The following is a 17,539-nucleotide window of genomic DNA, read 5'->3' on the forward strand; positions in this document are numbered from 1 at the left end:
AATTTTATTTTATGATTCCTATTTTTTAGTTAAAAATTATTATTCTTTTATGATTCTAATTTTTTTTGCTATTATTTTTTTAATGATTATTATCTTTACAATCTTTTATTTTCTACTCGAAATTTAAGAAAATTATAAAATTACCTTACAAATCGTAAATATAAATTGTATTTTATCTAGGACTAGTTGAGAAGCCGCACGTTGCGGCAGCCTATAAAAATTATATTAATGATTCAATATTAATATTTGTAGAATAAAATAATTTTGTGGCTGTTTATAAAAAGTATATATTAATGTTTCAAAATTAATATTTGTAGGATAAAATAAATTTATATTATAAAAATCTTGATGTAATACTAATACTAATATATAAAATTACAAAATTGGACTATAATTCATGGTGAAAAAATGAAAATAAATTTATACACGTAATTAACAATTTAAAGCATGACGAATCTTAATTTTTTTTTTTTTTGAAAAGTAATCATGTTTTTACATTGTCACTTTCTTCCAATTTTTTTTGGATTGATTGTGAGCAAAAAACATCTAACTTAAATCTGTGAGATAGCGGTGTATAACAACCCTTATTTGTAACAATATTTAATTTTTAATACTGTATAAATAAGTTTTACTTAAAAGTTACTTGAACGGAGCAAACAGATAATGCATGTATACTTTTTTATTGTATACAAAGTAAATCATATAAAAATTAACAACAACAAACATGTCCGATGAACATAACAAATATTATAAAAGAATAACGAACAAACATACAACACTAATAGTTAATTTATTGATATCAACCATCAATATCATGTCAAGACTATATTCTTTTCCTGTGTTTGGATTTGTCGACTCCAATATAGCGGTGTATAACTACCTTTCCCGTGTTTAGATGATCCAAAACCCTACAATCTATAGAGGTATTTATAAGTGCAGAGAGACTTGTGTGCTACTATTTCTCATAATTAAATAATCTGAAACAAAATCAGATTAAAACTTACAAGTTACTATATTGCATAAATAATCTGTCTTTCCCATAATTAAATAATCTGAAACAAAATCAGATTAAAACTTTCTAAAACTTTCAATTTACTATATTCCATAAATAAATTGTCTTTCCCATAATTAAATAATCTGAAACAAAATCAGATTAAAGTTTTCAAGCTACTATATTCCATAAATAATTTGAAACAAAATCAGATTCTGAAACTTGCTTCTAATATACCCGAAAGTAAAAAAGGTAGTTCTAATTTTTTGATATTTTTCATCCAAAAAATCCAAAAAATTAGAAAAATAGAATGGAGCGATGTGAGAGGCGCCACCTACACGCCCCTCGCTTCTCCTTTATATAAGCATATTGATGATTGTTAGTTTAAATAAATATAATCCTATTCCTTTTAGGATTCCTAAATAAGAAAAGAATTGTATTACTATTTTCAATCCGAAATTTAAGAAAATTATAAGAAAAGAGTTTTATTTTTTAGAATCCAATAAAAAAAGAATTGTATTACCTTTAAGATCCGTGAATTTGATTTTTTGAACTATAATTTTATTTTTTATTCGAAATTTGAGAAAATTATAAGATTGAATCCAACTATTATCGAGATTGGTTGTAAGTCAATGCATACTATTTGAATGAGGTTGTGAAGATTTTAAAGATGTTTTCATGATAGAGATTCCATCTTCTTGACCATTATGGAACGACGTGAGTTTAACGCTGCAAACCTATTTAGACAATTTGAGATTCTGGAATATGCTGGTTTTTATTTTTTAGATATATAATTTGAAAAAAAAATTAATATAATAAGATTATAAATTTTATAACTTTTAAAAATAAGAATTGTATTTTTAAATTATATTTGTTCAATAATTGTTATTTTGAATAAATAAAACACAGGGCCATCCTTGCTTAGTTTTTTGTTGCAAGCAATACAAATTAAGTTGGTGATAATCAGTATCTGACCGTTCAAGATGATGACGATGAGCTAATTGAAAATAAAAATTGTATTAACTTACATTACAAATTTTAAATATAAATTGTATTTTATCAATAATAGCTAGTAATCCTATTGCTTTTAAGATTTGTAAATAATATCATCTTTAGAATTCGATAAGAAAAGAGTTGTATTACTTTTAGAATTCTTGAACCTGATTTTTTGAATTATAATTATATTTTTTATCCGAAATTTAAGAAAAATTAGAAAACTGAATCAAACAATTCTAGAGTCGCCCTGCATCCTCCTTTAAAATAAGAAAAGAATTGTATCATCTTTATAATTTGATAAGAAAAGAGTTGTATTACTTTTAGAATTCTTGAACCTGATTTTTTGAATTGTAATTATATTTCTATCCGAAAGTTAAGAAAAATCAGAAGACTGAATCGAACAATTCTAGAGACGCCCGCATCCTCCTTTATATATATATATTGATTGATTGATAATTGACCTTTTGTTTTCCTAACTTATTACTCTATTACAGTTAAAGATTTTTCATTATATCTGGAGCTTTGGATCCACAATGTTATTCAGCCTTTGTCTTCCCATTCACATGATCCAGAAGGTTCATACTGAGGTCGCTAAAGGCATCAATGGCCTCGATAGATTCATCCTCCGTCAAGCTCGCGGCAGCACCGCTTTCTTGCCTTTTTTTTACAGATGTATTTGTATGGCGCCTATGTCACTTCTTGAAAGAATGCCTGTGGAGAGGAGTTGCTTCTTCTCAGTAGTAAGGTATCATGTGCTTCATCGGGATAGATGATGCAAAATTGTGATATATACATACTTCTTTCAGTAGGCTGTGCATACATGGAATACGGCTGAATTGTTATCAGTTGAATTAGCAGAAATACAGTTGTTTTCATGTCCCTTCAACCTTCAGGTAGCCTGAAAATTTCCATGTTGGCCAGTTGGTCCGTTCCATTCCAAGGTTCTAGCAATTGTTATTTGTTATGAAGGCCCCTTTCCCTGGATATACACCCAACATATGACCTGAATTTATTTCTTAATTATTTTATATGAATGATTAGAGTCCGAAAATTATTTTGATATATAGTAGTTTTCCCCATTTATAAATTAGTTGTAATTTTTTTTAAATAAGTGTGATCTGCCGACATGTATGTTTATGTTATTTGCCTCATGAAATGAATAGAAAAAAAGAAGTTCAACTTGAAACTTACAGGGCATTATGAAAGTGAAACTGCTTGTATCAAGGCTTGCTGCTGCCCATTCCATTCCATACTAGACAATTACTCAATTCAGATCCCGGTATATGTGTTTGTCGTGTGTTGAAATCCTCTTCGAGTTTTGTATCCCAAATGAAGTTACAGCTTGACAGAGATATGTTGTGGCCTTAATTGAAGCAATGAACACGGTTGTGGAAGTTGCCACTTCCCTCGAAACTTAAAGTAAGATATCATGCATTGTTTTTCCACTTAAACCAATATATGGAGCAACTGATATAACTCTTCTGAGCTCTGATCAGAAGCCAGATCTTCGCTCATCAGGATATGACCCTAGACCGTCTTTCAGCCAAGCTCAGTTGGGGGAGGCTCCATGTCATAAGGGTGTAGCAACTATTTTACCAGTTGCAGGGGAGCTCCACATAGTTAGCATGTTACAACAACAAACTCAGGGGCCAACATCAAAAGTTAGCAGGCACAGATGGATGAGCAGAGATAATTGTACCTAAGTAACTGTATTACATGTTGCAACGCTATGGGGGACGAGTGGACTAAATTCCCAATTACGCTAACCTGGGCAAATAATTCAGAGGACATTTCAAGTCTCCGTTTGATCCAAATACAAGCTTCCCGCAATGTTTTCTTGATGAATTTGATGGCGAAGGAACATTATTACTTTTAGCTTCTGGTTGGTGATGTTTGAGCAAGGAAGAAGCTGCTGCATTTGATTCGGTCGGAGGTTTCCCATCCAAGCATCTTGATGAACCACTGAAAGCATTGAACTTGGAAACTAACATGGTTTATTATGTCGTAAATTTAATTATAATATTTGGTTGTTGCAGGGCTCATGTAAAACATATTTTAGTAGTTGTTTCAAACAATTAACTAAGAAACTATTTACAGGCAATTTTTAAAATATTTTATATTCTTATTTTTCTCACTCGCGCGAAGCGCGATTTTTCCACTAGTTTAAAACATAAAATAATATCTTCTTTTCATGAGTAAATTTTAAGACATACTATCATATTTTGTTTGAGACAACTCCGATCAAATTCTAATTTTTTTAAAAAAAATTGGGTCAAGTTTTGAGAATTGAAACAATAAAAAATCGAAATATATTGACCCATTCGGGTAATTGACAAACCCATCGCAGACGCTAAAAAAATTACTGATACTTATAAAGTAAACTAATGTCGCCATTGTTCATGATGTTAGGTGTTACATACTTCGAAACTTAAATTTCTAACCTCCTCAACTGGCTGAATTGAAACAAATAGGACCTATTGTTCATGATGTGATGTGAGGTGTTACATATTCCGCAACTTAAATTTCTAACCTCTTCACTTGGCTGAAACAAATAGCTCATAGGTTCAAATCGTACCTATATAGCCACTGTGGGATTGTATTAGATGGCTTCATCTCCTCACTTCTGAATACTTATTGTCGTGGAACAATACCCCTTCATTTCTCCACTTCCGGTAATTTCACTTTCAAGTATTCGACAGTTGGCTCTAATATCATATTCGACATTTCGAGTCAAATTTCAAGTTTTGTTAAAAAAACTGATCAAGTCCCAAATTATGTATCCGAAAAACGGTCAAAATATACCGGTACAAATGTAACAAATTGGATAACTCACAAGTCGGCAGTTGATTTATTCAAGTATTCGAGAGTTGGCTCTAATATCATATACGACAATCTAGATCTAATCCGAATATTTTTTGAAAATCAAGTTAAATCTTGGATACCTTATCCAAAAATAAGTCGAAATATATTGATCCAAATACAACACCTCGAATAATCCACGAGCCGCCCATTTGACTATCAAGTGTTCGAGAGTTGGCTGATATTATATATGACAAACGCGGTCAAAACTCGAGACTTTTTCAAAAAATGGGCCACGTTTTGAATTCTGTATCCAAAAATAAATTTAAATATATTAGTCCAAATACAATAATTTGAATAATTTGCAAATTCAACACAAACGCTAAAAGATCATAATTTATTTGCATAATTGATCATAATTTTAAATGACATTTATAACTATTTGTTTAAATCACTTAAAATATGTGTTAAAAACATCATTGTTGAACCGACCGAGAATAAATAAATAAATAAATACTTTTCTTAAATTAATCAAAAATAATAAATAAATAAATTTGGGTTTCGGGAACACAGTTAAAAAACAGAATTATTAGGAACCCGAGTATCTGTCGATTTTTTTAAGAGTTAATTATCAAGTTGGTCACTGAAGTGGGCTTAATATATCAATTTGGTCACTGAACTCAAAACGGTATCAAGATGGTCACTAAAGTCACCATAAATATCAAATAAGTACCTTGAAATATGAGTTCAAGTAGTAAGAATATTATTTGTAAAGTCTTACACATTATTTTTAAATGTTACCACAACCAACTAAAAAGTTATGACTTCTAGTAATTAAAATAATATATCTATATTTTATCAAGTTTATTTATTATTTATATTTTATTATATAGTTATTGTTTTTGTTTTAATTAAAAATAAATAATAAATAAACTTGATAAAATCTAAATATATTATCATAAATATTAGAAATCACAACCTTTTACTTGGTTTTGGTAACATTTAAAAATAACATGTAAAACTTTATAAATAATATTTTTACTGCTTAAACTTATATTTCAAGATACCTGTTTGATATTTATGGCCACTTCAGTGACCATCTTGATACCGTTTTGAGTTCAGTGACCAATTTGATACATCAACCCCACTTCAGTGACCAACTAGATAACTAATCCATTTTTTTAAGGGTTAATTATCAAACTCATCACTGAAGTGGACAAATGATATCAAACTTATTACTGATCTCCACAGGGTCTCAGGTGACTCACTAAAGTCGCTTAATGGTATCAAACTCATCCCTGCCGTTAAAAAAAATTAACGGAAGTTTAGACTTTAGTGAGCCACTTGAGACCCCGTGGAGATCAGTGATGAGTTTAATACCAATTGTCCACTTTAGTGATGAGTTTGATAATTAACTATTTTTTTAATTTAGAATGAGATGCACACTGCATACAACACACATAAAGATGTTGTAGTCTTGTAGGTCCGACCCGAAACTCTGACAGTGTGTCCGTAGCCAAAACCCTAAAACCTGAGTTGAAAGTGCGCAGAATCGCGAAGAAGTCGGAGGTCGGAGGCAAGTACGTTCTCATTGTTAATTACGTGTTTCTTTCTTTTATTTCCTAATTCATTCAAAATTGAGGTTAATTTCGTTCACATTTAATTGTAAACCATTACTCGTTAATGTAACGAATAGACAGATTGTTGGGTTTATGTATGTGCTTTGTTGTGTGATTTCGTTCTAACCCTAGCTCAATTGTGAATTAATTGGTGGTGTTGTGGTTGATTATTAGATGGAGGAGACAGAGTCTGGTGGTCTTTTTGACGGAGTCTCGAAAACTCAACAGGAGTCGGTTCCACGGCAGCTCGGTCAGCAGGAACATGTGAATTCACCAGCTGTTCCAAGTAAATAACTTGATTTCTTCCGTGTTTTGTATTCGTCTGGTGTACTTAATGGAAATGCTGTTGAAATTGAAGTTTTATGGCATGGTTTGGTAAGGTTTAGCAAATTTACGAATACATGGATGGGGAAGGGGTGGTTTTTGTAAAGTATTCTCTGTATACATATTTCAGGAGTTACATTTATGTTTAAGCTATATAGTCAAGTAAATAAGTTTGTTATCCTTAATAATTCACATTGTTTTTACTTGATGACACAAATGTTGCATTATAAGATAGTTAAGTGATCAAGTAATCTACTAGTTACTGAATCAATTAATGAACAAGAATCCCAAGAATTCCCGCACCCCTGGAATCTTCAAGAATCGGGTGCATAGTGCTGCACATGAAGAAGCCATGCCTTCTAATTACAGATATACTTGAGATTTAGTTACTTTCGTATAATGCTAATTGCTAGGTACATGCACGAGTCTTTGATTTTGTATTTGATTACTCTTAAATGATCAAGTTTCCTATTTTGTCAAGTACTAATTCCGTCAATATGCTTCTTGCAGTGGCTTCTTTTTTAGATGTTTCTTGTGCAAGGCTTAGTTTTATAAATCTGAGTGTTAGTTCCTACTAGCTCATCGATTAGTTTGAGATCCCAATGGTAGTAGACATGTTGGTTCTAGTTAGCTCATTGATTAGTTTGCAAAGGGTTTTTTGGCTGGTTAATGAAGTTGCTTCAAATATTCTCCATTATAAGTGTGTCTGCTACTAACCTCTTTAGTGATGGGAGTTTCGCTATATATTGCTTTTACGCTAAAGAATTGTTACATGTAAATGGCCATATAATATTTTTGTGATGATTTTCGTTCCTGCTTTGCTGTGGCTACTTCAATATTGGATAGTTGGCCTCTTGTTGGTGTTTGTTAGGAGAATGTGTACTTGTGTATTGTGTATAAGCATGATTGCTTTGAAGCTTGATCTACCGTTAGTTCATCATATGAGTAACACATACATTCCAGGTGTATCCAGTTGCTATGTTTTTAAGAGCCTGTTGCAAGAGTTCGCTCAGAAAGTAAAGCTTCCTAATCCTACCTATAACACAATCAAGGAAGGCCCATCTCATGAGCCTTCATTCAGATCGACTGTGATTGTGAATGATGTTACGTATGAATCTCTTCCTGGATTTTTCAGTCGAAGGGATGCTGAGCAGTCTGCTGCGGAAGTTGCTCTTAAAGCACTTTCTAATTCTGGGACCATGGGTGAATGCATTTCTCAACCAGTGGTAATTGTTATTTGCCTGACCAAGTTCTATTGCAATTTTGTGTTATTAGTCAGTCATGCCATGAGGTTTATCTTTGGTTGCTCTTTTTTTTTGAAGAGCAAAATATCTATGCAATTCGCATCAATATTCTTGATCTGAACATAATTAGAACTGAAGCATGTTGTATTTCATCACCTTTAAGAACATTAATTTTTTATGGTAGTATTTTACCTTTTTTATTGAATCGTTTCAACAAATACGCACTGCCTAAATACTATGGCAATAGATGAAAAATTTTAGGTCCTACTGACCTACTCCTACCAGATTGACGGAGTTAGGTGTATGTGCCTAAATGTATATGTCTTGCTTGTGCTTAGTCCCCCAGGTTTATTTTTCATGGGGTCATGCAAATTATATCTTGCTGTATTTTCTTTCTTTGTCACCCTTTTCTGGTCCTTGAAATAGAATTCAGTACTCTGACTCAGAGATCTGTCCTCCAGAATGACCTTCTAGTCAAAAAGTTCTGCATTGTTCGTTCAGACCAGCTGTCCTTGATAATTTTTTTGCCTGCATCCTCTTTAAAGGGTTCTATAAATGGAGGTGGAGTGTACACTTGAATGTATTTAACTTTAATAAATTACAACACACACACACACCTGTCTGCAATTTACTGCAGAAGGTATTTAATTGTAAATACTTAGATGAAAGTTTCCTGAACATATCTTCAAGCACTATCGAGAATCTTTATAAACCGATAATATATATAGCGAACTGAATACTCCTAAGCAGAACCCTAGGTACTAAAGCCCCACCTAGCAATCTCGCACTACACACTTGCACTAAACAGTTGACTGCTCTCTCATCTTTAGGCCATGCTCCTGTAATCTAAATTCATAGAAGAAATATACTATCACAGCAGCTGAGTATAATTAAATGTTCTACACCACCAACAAGGGCAACTTGACTTTTTATTCTTGCATATTCTGTTAGTGTTATTTCTAGAAATTTCTTTTTTATTTTCTCTCATATTTTGTGAACTACTAAACTGCTGCATCCATGGAAGTTGAGTATCGTTGCCTGTTTTCAATATTGAATACTCTTCATTATCCCGTGCTCTAGCAATTGCGCTCCCTAGTTGTATTGTGTCAATTTTGCAGTGCTTTTTAATATTATTATACTAGTTGGGCTTGTTGCATTAAATTGTCCAATATCACATTTTAATTTTTGTGTGCCAACTACTTGCTTATTTCCGGCCTACTTAATGTTCAAAACGTTTTGTTTTGCTTTTCAGCATGATACAGGTTTATGCAAGAATTTGCTGCAAGCATATGCACAGAAGATGAGTTTTGCGATTCCGTCATACTTATGCACGAAGGATGAGAGATCATGCAATTTTTCGTGTACTGTTAGTATTGGTGGTATCAAATATATTGGTGGTGCAGCAAGATCAAAAAAGGAAGCAGAACTCAAAGCTGCGAGAACTGCTTTATTGGCTATACAGTCTGATCCTACAACGTCTAGTATGGAGGTCAATACAAGCTCTAGTACATACACGGTTGTACCAGGCAAAAAGAAGGTGTCAGATTCAGTTATAAAGGCCCAGGAGACAGCAGCAGCACTAAAACCAAAGAAAGGCCGTTACAAGAAAAGGCAACGAAAGAGACATTATAGAGATAGAAATGACCAAAATGCAAATAATAATGTCAATGTTAATATTGATGACCAGGTAGCACCAGATACAGTCAATAGCGGTGTTATAGTAGCTGATACAATAGATACAGGATTTACTCCGGAAGGAGAGATCCACGAGAAAATATCAGAGTTCAGTGGGGGAGATCAGTTGGTTGATGGAATATCAATCCAGTGCAGTGGTGGAGATTTTTTAGAAAGTCATGCAACAGCCCTTGATTTTCACCAGAGTGTGCATGGAGGTTCTAGTCTTGAACATACATCCATGCCCACATCTTAGAGAGTTTTAATGGGTTACATCAAACATTTATATTATGGGGGTCACAGAGTTGAGATTGTATCTGGATTAGCATATTTCGTAGTAATATGATAAATTTGATAGCTATGAAGGCAGCTGTGAAGGCAGTGGGTCACTGGCTGGCTCACTGCTGTAGCTGTGTTTATTATCTTTTTCTTATATTGTTCAGACAAAATTTTCTGGCAGATTTAGCAAATAGCAAGTGACCTTGTGGAAACGAAACTGGTTGGGACATGGTTTTGCTTGCTTTATTTATCTGCTGTGTTACTGAAGTAAATAAATGGTTGGTCCTTGTTTTGAGGGTTAATTATCTAGTTGGTCACTGAAGTGGGTTTAATGTATCAAATTAGTCACTGAACTTAAAACGGTATCAAGATGATGTGGCCATAAATATCAAACAGGTAACTTGAAATATAAATTCAAGTTGTAAAAATATTATTTATAGAGTTTTACGCATTATTTTTGAATGTTACCAAAACCAAGTAAAAAGTTATGACTTCTAATATTTATGATAATATATTTAGATTTTATCAAGTTTTATTCATTATTATTTTTAATTAAAACGAAGAAAATAACTATATAATAAAATATAAATAATAAATATATTATTTTAAATACTAGAAGTCATAACTTTTTAGTTGGTTGTGGTAACATTTAAAAATAATATGTAAAATTTTATAAATAATATTTTTACAACTTGAACTTATATTTCAATACCATATTATTAAAATTAACCCCTTGTTTTGATATGTCAATACCATATTATTAAAATTAAATATGCAAAAATTTACTCGCTGATTTATAATTCCGCACACGAAATTATAATCGTTGTCATTTAAATTAAACTGACAAGAATCATTATATTATATTTTCTATATTTTTATTATTAAATATTGAAGATTCAAATAAATTCAAATATTTTTTTTATAAAATTATAAACCATAAAAAATCATCAGTAAAGTTAAATTTCATAAAGCATTGTCCTCAAAAGTCAAAACTGAATGATTTTATTTATACACGAACCAAAGCTGCACCATCATTATTTCGGTAAAAAAAAAAAAAACGAATTAGTTTATTTAAAATATTAATTAATATCTGCCAAGACTGCTGAAGCGCTCTGTATCTTGAAAACTCCGCAAGGTCATAAGCTAAACCCGAGTGGCTGGCCGTCGGCCATCATCTCCGGCGATCCGTGCAGTTGTAAGTATATGTTTATATATAACTACAAATATGACATATAACTACAAATATGCAAATCGATTTGATTCGAAGCTCTGTAATTAACTTTCTTTTAACAGCTATATGTTTAAAAGCTCTATAATACACAATTAGAAAGTATAAGCTGATAATAATGTTGAGTTCTAAATAAGTTATAATTAAGAGTATGATTATGATTTATGAATCTAAAAAGTGACACTCAATAACTCAAATGTGTGCAGTTAGGGTTCGATTTTGTGTTTTTAGGATATCGCAGACAAGTACAAGCACACGAAATACTGATAGTTTCTGTTGTTGTTGATTTTACGCAGGCTGAATAGAACCGAATAACGAATTGATTGAATTTAGTGGTAAAGATGCACGGAAGGCCTCGTAAAGCTCTATCGCAGGAAGATGGAAAAGCTTTAGCTAGTAAAGCTGCTAAGCTTCGTACCTTACAATCTCAGTTCCTCCACTTTCATCAGAATAAAATGTATGTACTGAATTGTTAAAGTCTTAAATTCGTCCATTTGTTGAATTGATTTTTCGGATAGGTTTGTAATGCTCTGTTGTCTCAGTTACACTGCAGAAGCTGTGGAAGTAAGTGCCAAGCTTTTGGAGGCTAATCCTGAGTTCTATACCGCTTGGAATTATAGAAAACTAGCTGTTCAGAGCAATCTCGCTGCTGCTCAATCCACTGATTCGGATGGTTCTATTAACTCCATTCTCGATGAAGAATTGAAAGTTGTATGTTAATTTTCTGGATTATGTTTTTTTTTGTTTGATTATTTGTGACAAGATGAGTTCCTTGAATTGGAATTGTATTGGTGTTATCATCAGTGATCGGATAAGATGTATTTTCGTGTTATTCATTTAAAAAGTTTAGAGTTGAAGGACAGATATTATCTATTCGCATATAGAACTGCTTTATGATCTGACCAAACAGTACAATTGTTTTGCTTCCATATGAGTCCATTTTGGGGTTATGAGTTAGATTTTATTCAAAACTCATTATAGAATGTATATATAGGCTGAGAATGCTTTGAAGAAGAATTATAAGTCGTACGGTGCATGGCATCACCGGACATGGGTATTAAGCAAAGGGCATTCTTCAACAGATCGGGAGTTGCGGCTTTTAAATTTGTTCCAAAAGCAAGACGCCAGGAATTTTCATGCATGGAATTACCGCAGGTGATTATCTGAACTGGTATGATGCTGATGATATAAAGAAAATTTTGTTGTAAGAGTTGTTCATCTATATTAATGTGTCAGTTATATAATAATTTTGTTTCAGATTTGTAACGGCCCTAAGGAACATCTCAAAAGAGGAGGAGCTACAATTCACCACCGATATGATAAATGATAATTTTAGTAACTATTCTGCTTGGCACAATCGGAGGTATCGCGAGATCATATCTACTTTTGAATGCATACTGTTTTCATTAATGATTAAATATTAGAGAGAACCTGGGTGGCGATGGTTTTAGCTGCTATTCTGAAACCAACTATGCATTCTAGTGTGTGTGATTATATTAAATTATGCTATTTAGACCTGAAAATGACTTAGGTTCATATCAGTGAGATTTGTGGTAGGATTCTCACTGGGACAATTTGTTTTTGCTGTTGCAATGCTATTTTTTCTTTAGTTATATACGTGCGTACTAGGTTGGAATGTCTTGGACTGTATATAATAATCACAAGAGCCGGTAGTGGGGCTGGGGCTACATTTTCACAAATGCTTTTGTGTTAGGTTTTACTTTTAATCCTAGCATCATCGTCTCTTTCTATAAGACTATGACTTCCAACATTTTTCAATTTAAGGGATAGTGAAAAGAGAGTGTTCCTCTTTTCCCTTAACAAGGAAAATATGTAGGCTGAATTTTCAAGTTCAGACAAAATACCTTTTGAACCCTAACTTAATATTTTGTGTGCACTAGACTTTTAGATTGGCATTTTGTTTTAGCGGAGGAGATGGTTATAGGATCTAACATATGAATATTTAGGCACTTTGGTTAACTAATATTTGTTAAAACAGTCAATTTTATTCATTTCCCGGTCAGATATATAAAATTTACGTAAATTAAATCATCCAATGGTTGTCATCTTCATGTCTAATATCACTCAATATCAGGATTCAGGACATATGTTCAGATTTGATGTTGTATTATATAAGGGATGGGGGGAAAGATAAATGATTTTCACTACAAGTGGGTTGAGATCCACTTATGCTAACTTTCATTCGAAAACCTGTGTTGAAGAATTTAAATGTCATACAGAGTAAGATACATATATAAATTAGTAGATATTGGTATTTAAATAAAATTTTAAATCTATCGACAATCTCGTCAGTAATATTTTAGCACCTGTAGTCAACTAATGCAGTATGGTGATTTAAAATCTGTTTTCTAGTGGCTTAATGATGTATTTTTGCAGTGTACTTCTGTCTCAACTGCTGAAAGAAAAGGCTCAAGGTTATTCTCTTGAGCAAAATGTTCTAGAAGAGGAGTATGAGTTTGTACGTAATGCAGTGTTTACTGATCCAGATGATCAAAGTGGTTGGTTTTATCATCTTTGGCTTCTTTCTCAGACTGTCAAACATGATAGACCTCTGTTGGTTTCTACTTGGCCGCCTCATGGATCCGATGTTCATGTTCCAACTTATAATTCTGCTGAAGGTTTCACCCCTTCCCAAACCGCAAGTGTTCATTCTTCTGGAGGGTGTTTCCCTGTAGTGCTGTATTTTAGTGAAGCTGTCAGAGGTGTGAATCTAACTACAGTAACTATTGAAGTTGAGTTTGACACAAACAGTGATCTCAAATGGAAGCCACTTTCAGCAAATGTATATGGGTGTGCCCAAGCTTGGGTAGCATATGTAAATTGTCCGGATGGAGAACTCCATGCTGCGAGGACTTATCCTGTAAAACTCAGGCTAGGACATTCCCCGGGCATCACATCTTTACATGGCACCCACTACAATCATCTCTCTTGTATTGAATTCAAAGTCTCAATACTACCTGGTAATTCAATACATACAGAAAACAGAGGACAGAGGACTTCGTGGAAAGATGATAATTTCATCCCGTATGAAACTAATCACCAAAATTCGAGCCTTCTTGATATGTTTTTTAATCTGAGTATTGATGAAGGCAGTGAGACAACTGCTTCCAAGTGGCAGGCTGAGGCCATTGCTAATGAGATAGCTCAGTATAGGGAGTTGTTGTCATTTTCGAATTGGTATGTTTGCTCTATTGATAAGTATTTAAGATAAAGATACTGTCCTATGGCCTCTTATGTCTACTTCTGCTGTGTAGTAAAATTGGAAAGCTGACATTAGCAAGACTATTGATAGCACATGATGCAATGATATCACACAACAATCTCAATGCCTCCAGCATTGTCCAATCAGAAGAAGTATTAGGACTATATCAGGATTTAATGAAGACGGATCCAACACATTCTCAATACTACAAGGATGAGTACAGCTCTGTCTTGCTGAAGCAGGTTTGTCTCTATACTAGTTCTTCTTGGGGTGAAAACATATTCTTTATTTGGTCATTTACTTGGACCTAATTTGCAGCCCACTCACTTGACATTTTCGTTTGCAGACAAATCATTGAACTCATTAAATTAAAATTAAGGAAAAGAAAAAAGGATTACAGAATATGTTAAATTAGACAGATGAGCTAGTACAAAAGGGAGCCAGCATATGAAAAATAATGATGAAAAACAACTACAGACGAAACTGACGGGTAATAGAATGCGTAAAAAAAACATTTATATGTGCTAGGAAGATATTAAAATAAGAAAAAACAACCTCGTTTCGTTGTTATGACTTAAATTGTTATGTGTCGTAGAATCATCTATGATCTAACTCTCTTTTATGTCATAGCCAGCTTCTTTATTTTCCTTCTCATCTGTAATCCGTTAGCCCTTCATATTTTCTCTCAGTAGTTTCTAGTTTAAAATATGATGCCGATGGTTATGCCATCTAGTACACTTTTTTTATCTGTTCTTCATCACTGATCGAAATGTTTAATCACAATCTCTGAAATATGAATTGGTGGGAAAATAACTAAAGCTGGATGTGTTTTCCCTATCTCTTTGCCGATGCAAATGTGTGTGCGCGAGCCGGTACACACTCTCTCACACACACACATGATTTGTTTGAATTTATTGATGAAATCTGTGGCGCTTTTGGATCTATTAGGTATTTCAGATAGAAGGTTACAAGATTTGTGAATTGTGAAGAACCTAAAGTATCAGGGGCATTGAATTTGTATATTTTTAGTTAGTCACACACACACAGAAAATGATTTAATCGAGGAGTTACAGTGGCCCTTTTTTCAATAGTATGGTGTGGTGCATAGAAAATTTGTATTATATATTTTCAAAACCTTTGATATGGGTTCTGTTTGCCTAAAAATATAGAAACATGGTTCTGCAGGTGACTTCAAGCAGGGAATCTTTACTGGGTTACTGCCATCAATACAGGAAATCAACTTCTACAGAAAATAGTGATTTAATTTGTCTAAGATTAGCTAGTCTTTCAATAACACGCATTGGATCTTTTGAAAAGTTGCTATGGGTACGCATGCTAGACCTTAGCCACAACCATCTGCAGTCAATTGAAGGTCAGAACTCTGACCTGAATTTTATATTGAACTTTATTTGAGAATAAATTAAGTTACCACACATCTTGTATTTATGAAGAATAATATATATCATATATGCACATGTCAATGTACTTATGCATATATCTACTGCTGGTTGCCTGCCTGAGAAGGAATATACCAATCTATATGGTACATGAGATAATAACTATTGCATTGGGAAGAAATGTTTTAATCAGTGTAACACATGGTTGTCTTCATGATCCATTTGAATCTGGTGATAGTTCTGTGATTTATGGTTAAATCATATTTTGAAGTAGACTTTGACTACTACCTCTTTTACAGGTTTGGAGGCTATGCAGCTTCTTTCTCATTTGAATTTAAGCAACAATAGACTATCTAGTTTTACTGCTTTGGACCCTTTAAGGTTTCTAAAGTTTCTAGATGTACTAGATATCTCATTCAATGAGATTGGTTCACATACTGTCGACACAAGAAGGTATCTGTGCTCCTCTCCACTGTCCCATACAACTGGAAGTGATTTTAATATTGAGGAACTGACAACCAACTATTTGAAAGATGGAAACTACTGGGAAGCTTATTTGACTTTCAAATGCTTGAATTTGATAGAATTAGATTTAAGGGGGAATGTCATTGTAAATGAAAACTTCAGGTCATATATGTCAAACCTGATGCCTAATCTTAAATGGCTTGATGGTGAAGAATTGCACTGATATTTGAGCTGATGATGGTTCTTTTTCTGTTCTATTGTTATTTACGAAAAACAAGTGTAATAGAATTTTTTTTTATAAAGAAATATTAATCTAGCCTGCCTCTCAGCTGGTCTACATGTCAATGTGTCCTATTATCCCTTTCAATATATTTGTCACTATTTTTCCTTTTAATATATTTTAATGTGGCATGGTGAAATTTTTGATTTCTTTTGACTTCTGTTTGAATTGTGTGAGCTTGGTCAGAGTGTCGCTCTTTTTCCTTTCAATATATCTGAATGTGGCATGGATGAATATTTTGGTTTCTATTTGAATTGTACAAATTTCGTCACAATTTATAATTGCAATGTGCAAACTATCCTGCGTGAATTAGATGGTGGTATTTTTGGTTTCTTTGATTTATATTGAATTGTATGAGCTTTCTTCTCATTTATAATTGTAATACGCAAAATATCAAGTATGCTTTAGACGGTGAGTATATTTTTATGTCTAATTTGCGTCAGGGTTCTTCAGAACTAAAATTACTTATATTTTTTAACATTAAGTAAATATAATTTTGTTTATAAATAAAATTACTCAATGATTTAAATTATTAACTATTGTCAACAAATCACACATACCTTCTGTTTTCTATGAAATCAAAAGCTTTAAAAAACTTTCAAAATAACAATGTTCATTTGGACTCCTAGTAACAAAATTTATACCACTACCTTGCGGTATATTTTCTTTAATATGTACTTTTCAAATATTATAAATTATAAACGGATAATAAATAAATAATAAACAAAGTTCAGTCAATTTTTTATGACGAACAATAAGATTTTATTGAAAATAAAATACTGGAATACAGCCGGGAGAACCCCAAACTGACAACTACAACCTGGGAAACAAAAAACGAGCTAAGTAACTAGTCGCTTTGTTTTCGAATTGCTTAATAAGTATAATATAAATATTGTTAATGATAAAAATGATTACAAAAATTTCTCAAGCAACCTGGTCGAAATCAATAATTCTGGAAATAAGTGAAAACACAATTGACATGGTCACATAAAAAACCGGTGATAGACCGATGTTCATAGT

The 17,539-nt window shown here is 32.7% G+C and overlaps 2 protein-coding genes across 4 annotated transcripts; both read left to right on the top strand.

Moving 5' to 3' along the window:
- The first annotated feature begins 6,225 nt into the window (after positions 1 to 6,225).
- Positions 6,226 to 10,176, top strand: LOC108220367 (double-stranded RNA-binding protein 1). Of its 3 annotated transcripts, none has more exons than XM_017394111.2 (4): positions 6,226 to 6,362; positions 6,580 to 6,691; positions 7,693 to 7,955; positions 9,226 to 10,176. In XM_017394111.2, the coding sequence occupies exons 2-4, from the start codon at positions 6,580 to 6,582 to the stop codon at positions 9,901 to 9,903; spliced, it is 1,053 nt and encodes a 350-aa protein (XP_017249600.1). In that variant the 5' UTR covers positions 6,226 to 6,362; the 3' UTR covers positions 9,904 to 10,176. The 3 variants fall into 3 exon arrangements, with proteins under 3 accessions (XP_017249600.1, XP_017249599.1, XP_063950643.1); XM_017394110.2 differs by having other exon boundaries at positions 6,242 to 6,366; XM_064094573.1 differs by lacking the exons at positions 6,226 to 6,362; positions 6,580 to 6,691 and having other exon boundaries at positions 7,399 to 7,955; positions 9,226 to 10,153.
- Positions 10,177 to 10,962: 786 nt separating this feature from the next.
- Positions 10,963 to 16,562, top strand: LOC108224056 (geranylgeranyl transferase type-2 subunit alpha 1). The gene is made up of 9 exons (XM_017398605.2): positions 10,963 to 11,121; positions 11,451 to 11,611; positions 11,697 to 11,865; positions 12,149 to 12,309; positions 12,413 to 12,517; positions 13,552 to 14,352; positions 14,430 to 14,619; positions 15,563 to 15,749; positions 16,074 to 16,562. The coding sequence occupies exons 2-9, from the start codon at positions 11,496 to 11,498 to the stop codon at positions 16,460 to 16,462; spliced, it is 2,118 nt and encodes a 705-aa protein (XP_017254094.1). The 5' UTR covers positions 10,963 to 11,121; positions 11,451 to 11,495; the 3' UTR covers positions 16,463 to 16,562.
- The last annotated feature ends 977 nt before the right edge of the window (positions 16,563 to 17,539 follow it).

The sequence above is a fragment of the Daucus carota genome, chromosome 5 (assembly GCF_001625215.2).
Source record: "Daucus carota subsp. sativus chromosome 5, DH1 v3.0, whole genome shotgun sequence".
Classification (NCBI taxonomy): domain Eukaryota; kingdom Viridiplantae; phylum Streptophyta; class Magnoliopsida; order Apiales; family Apiaceae; genus Daucus; species Daucus carota.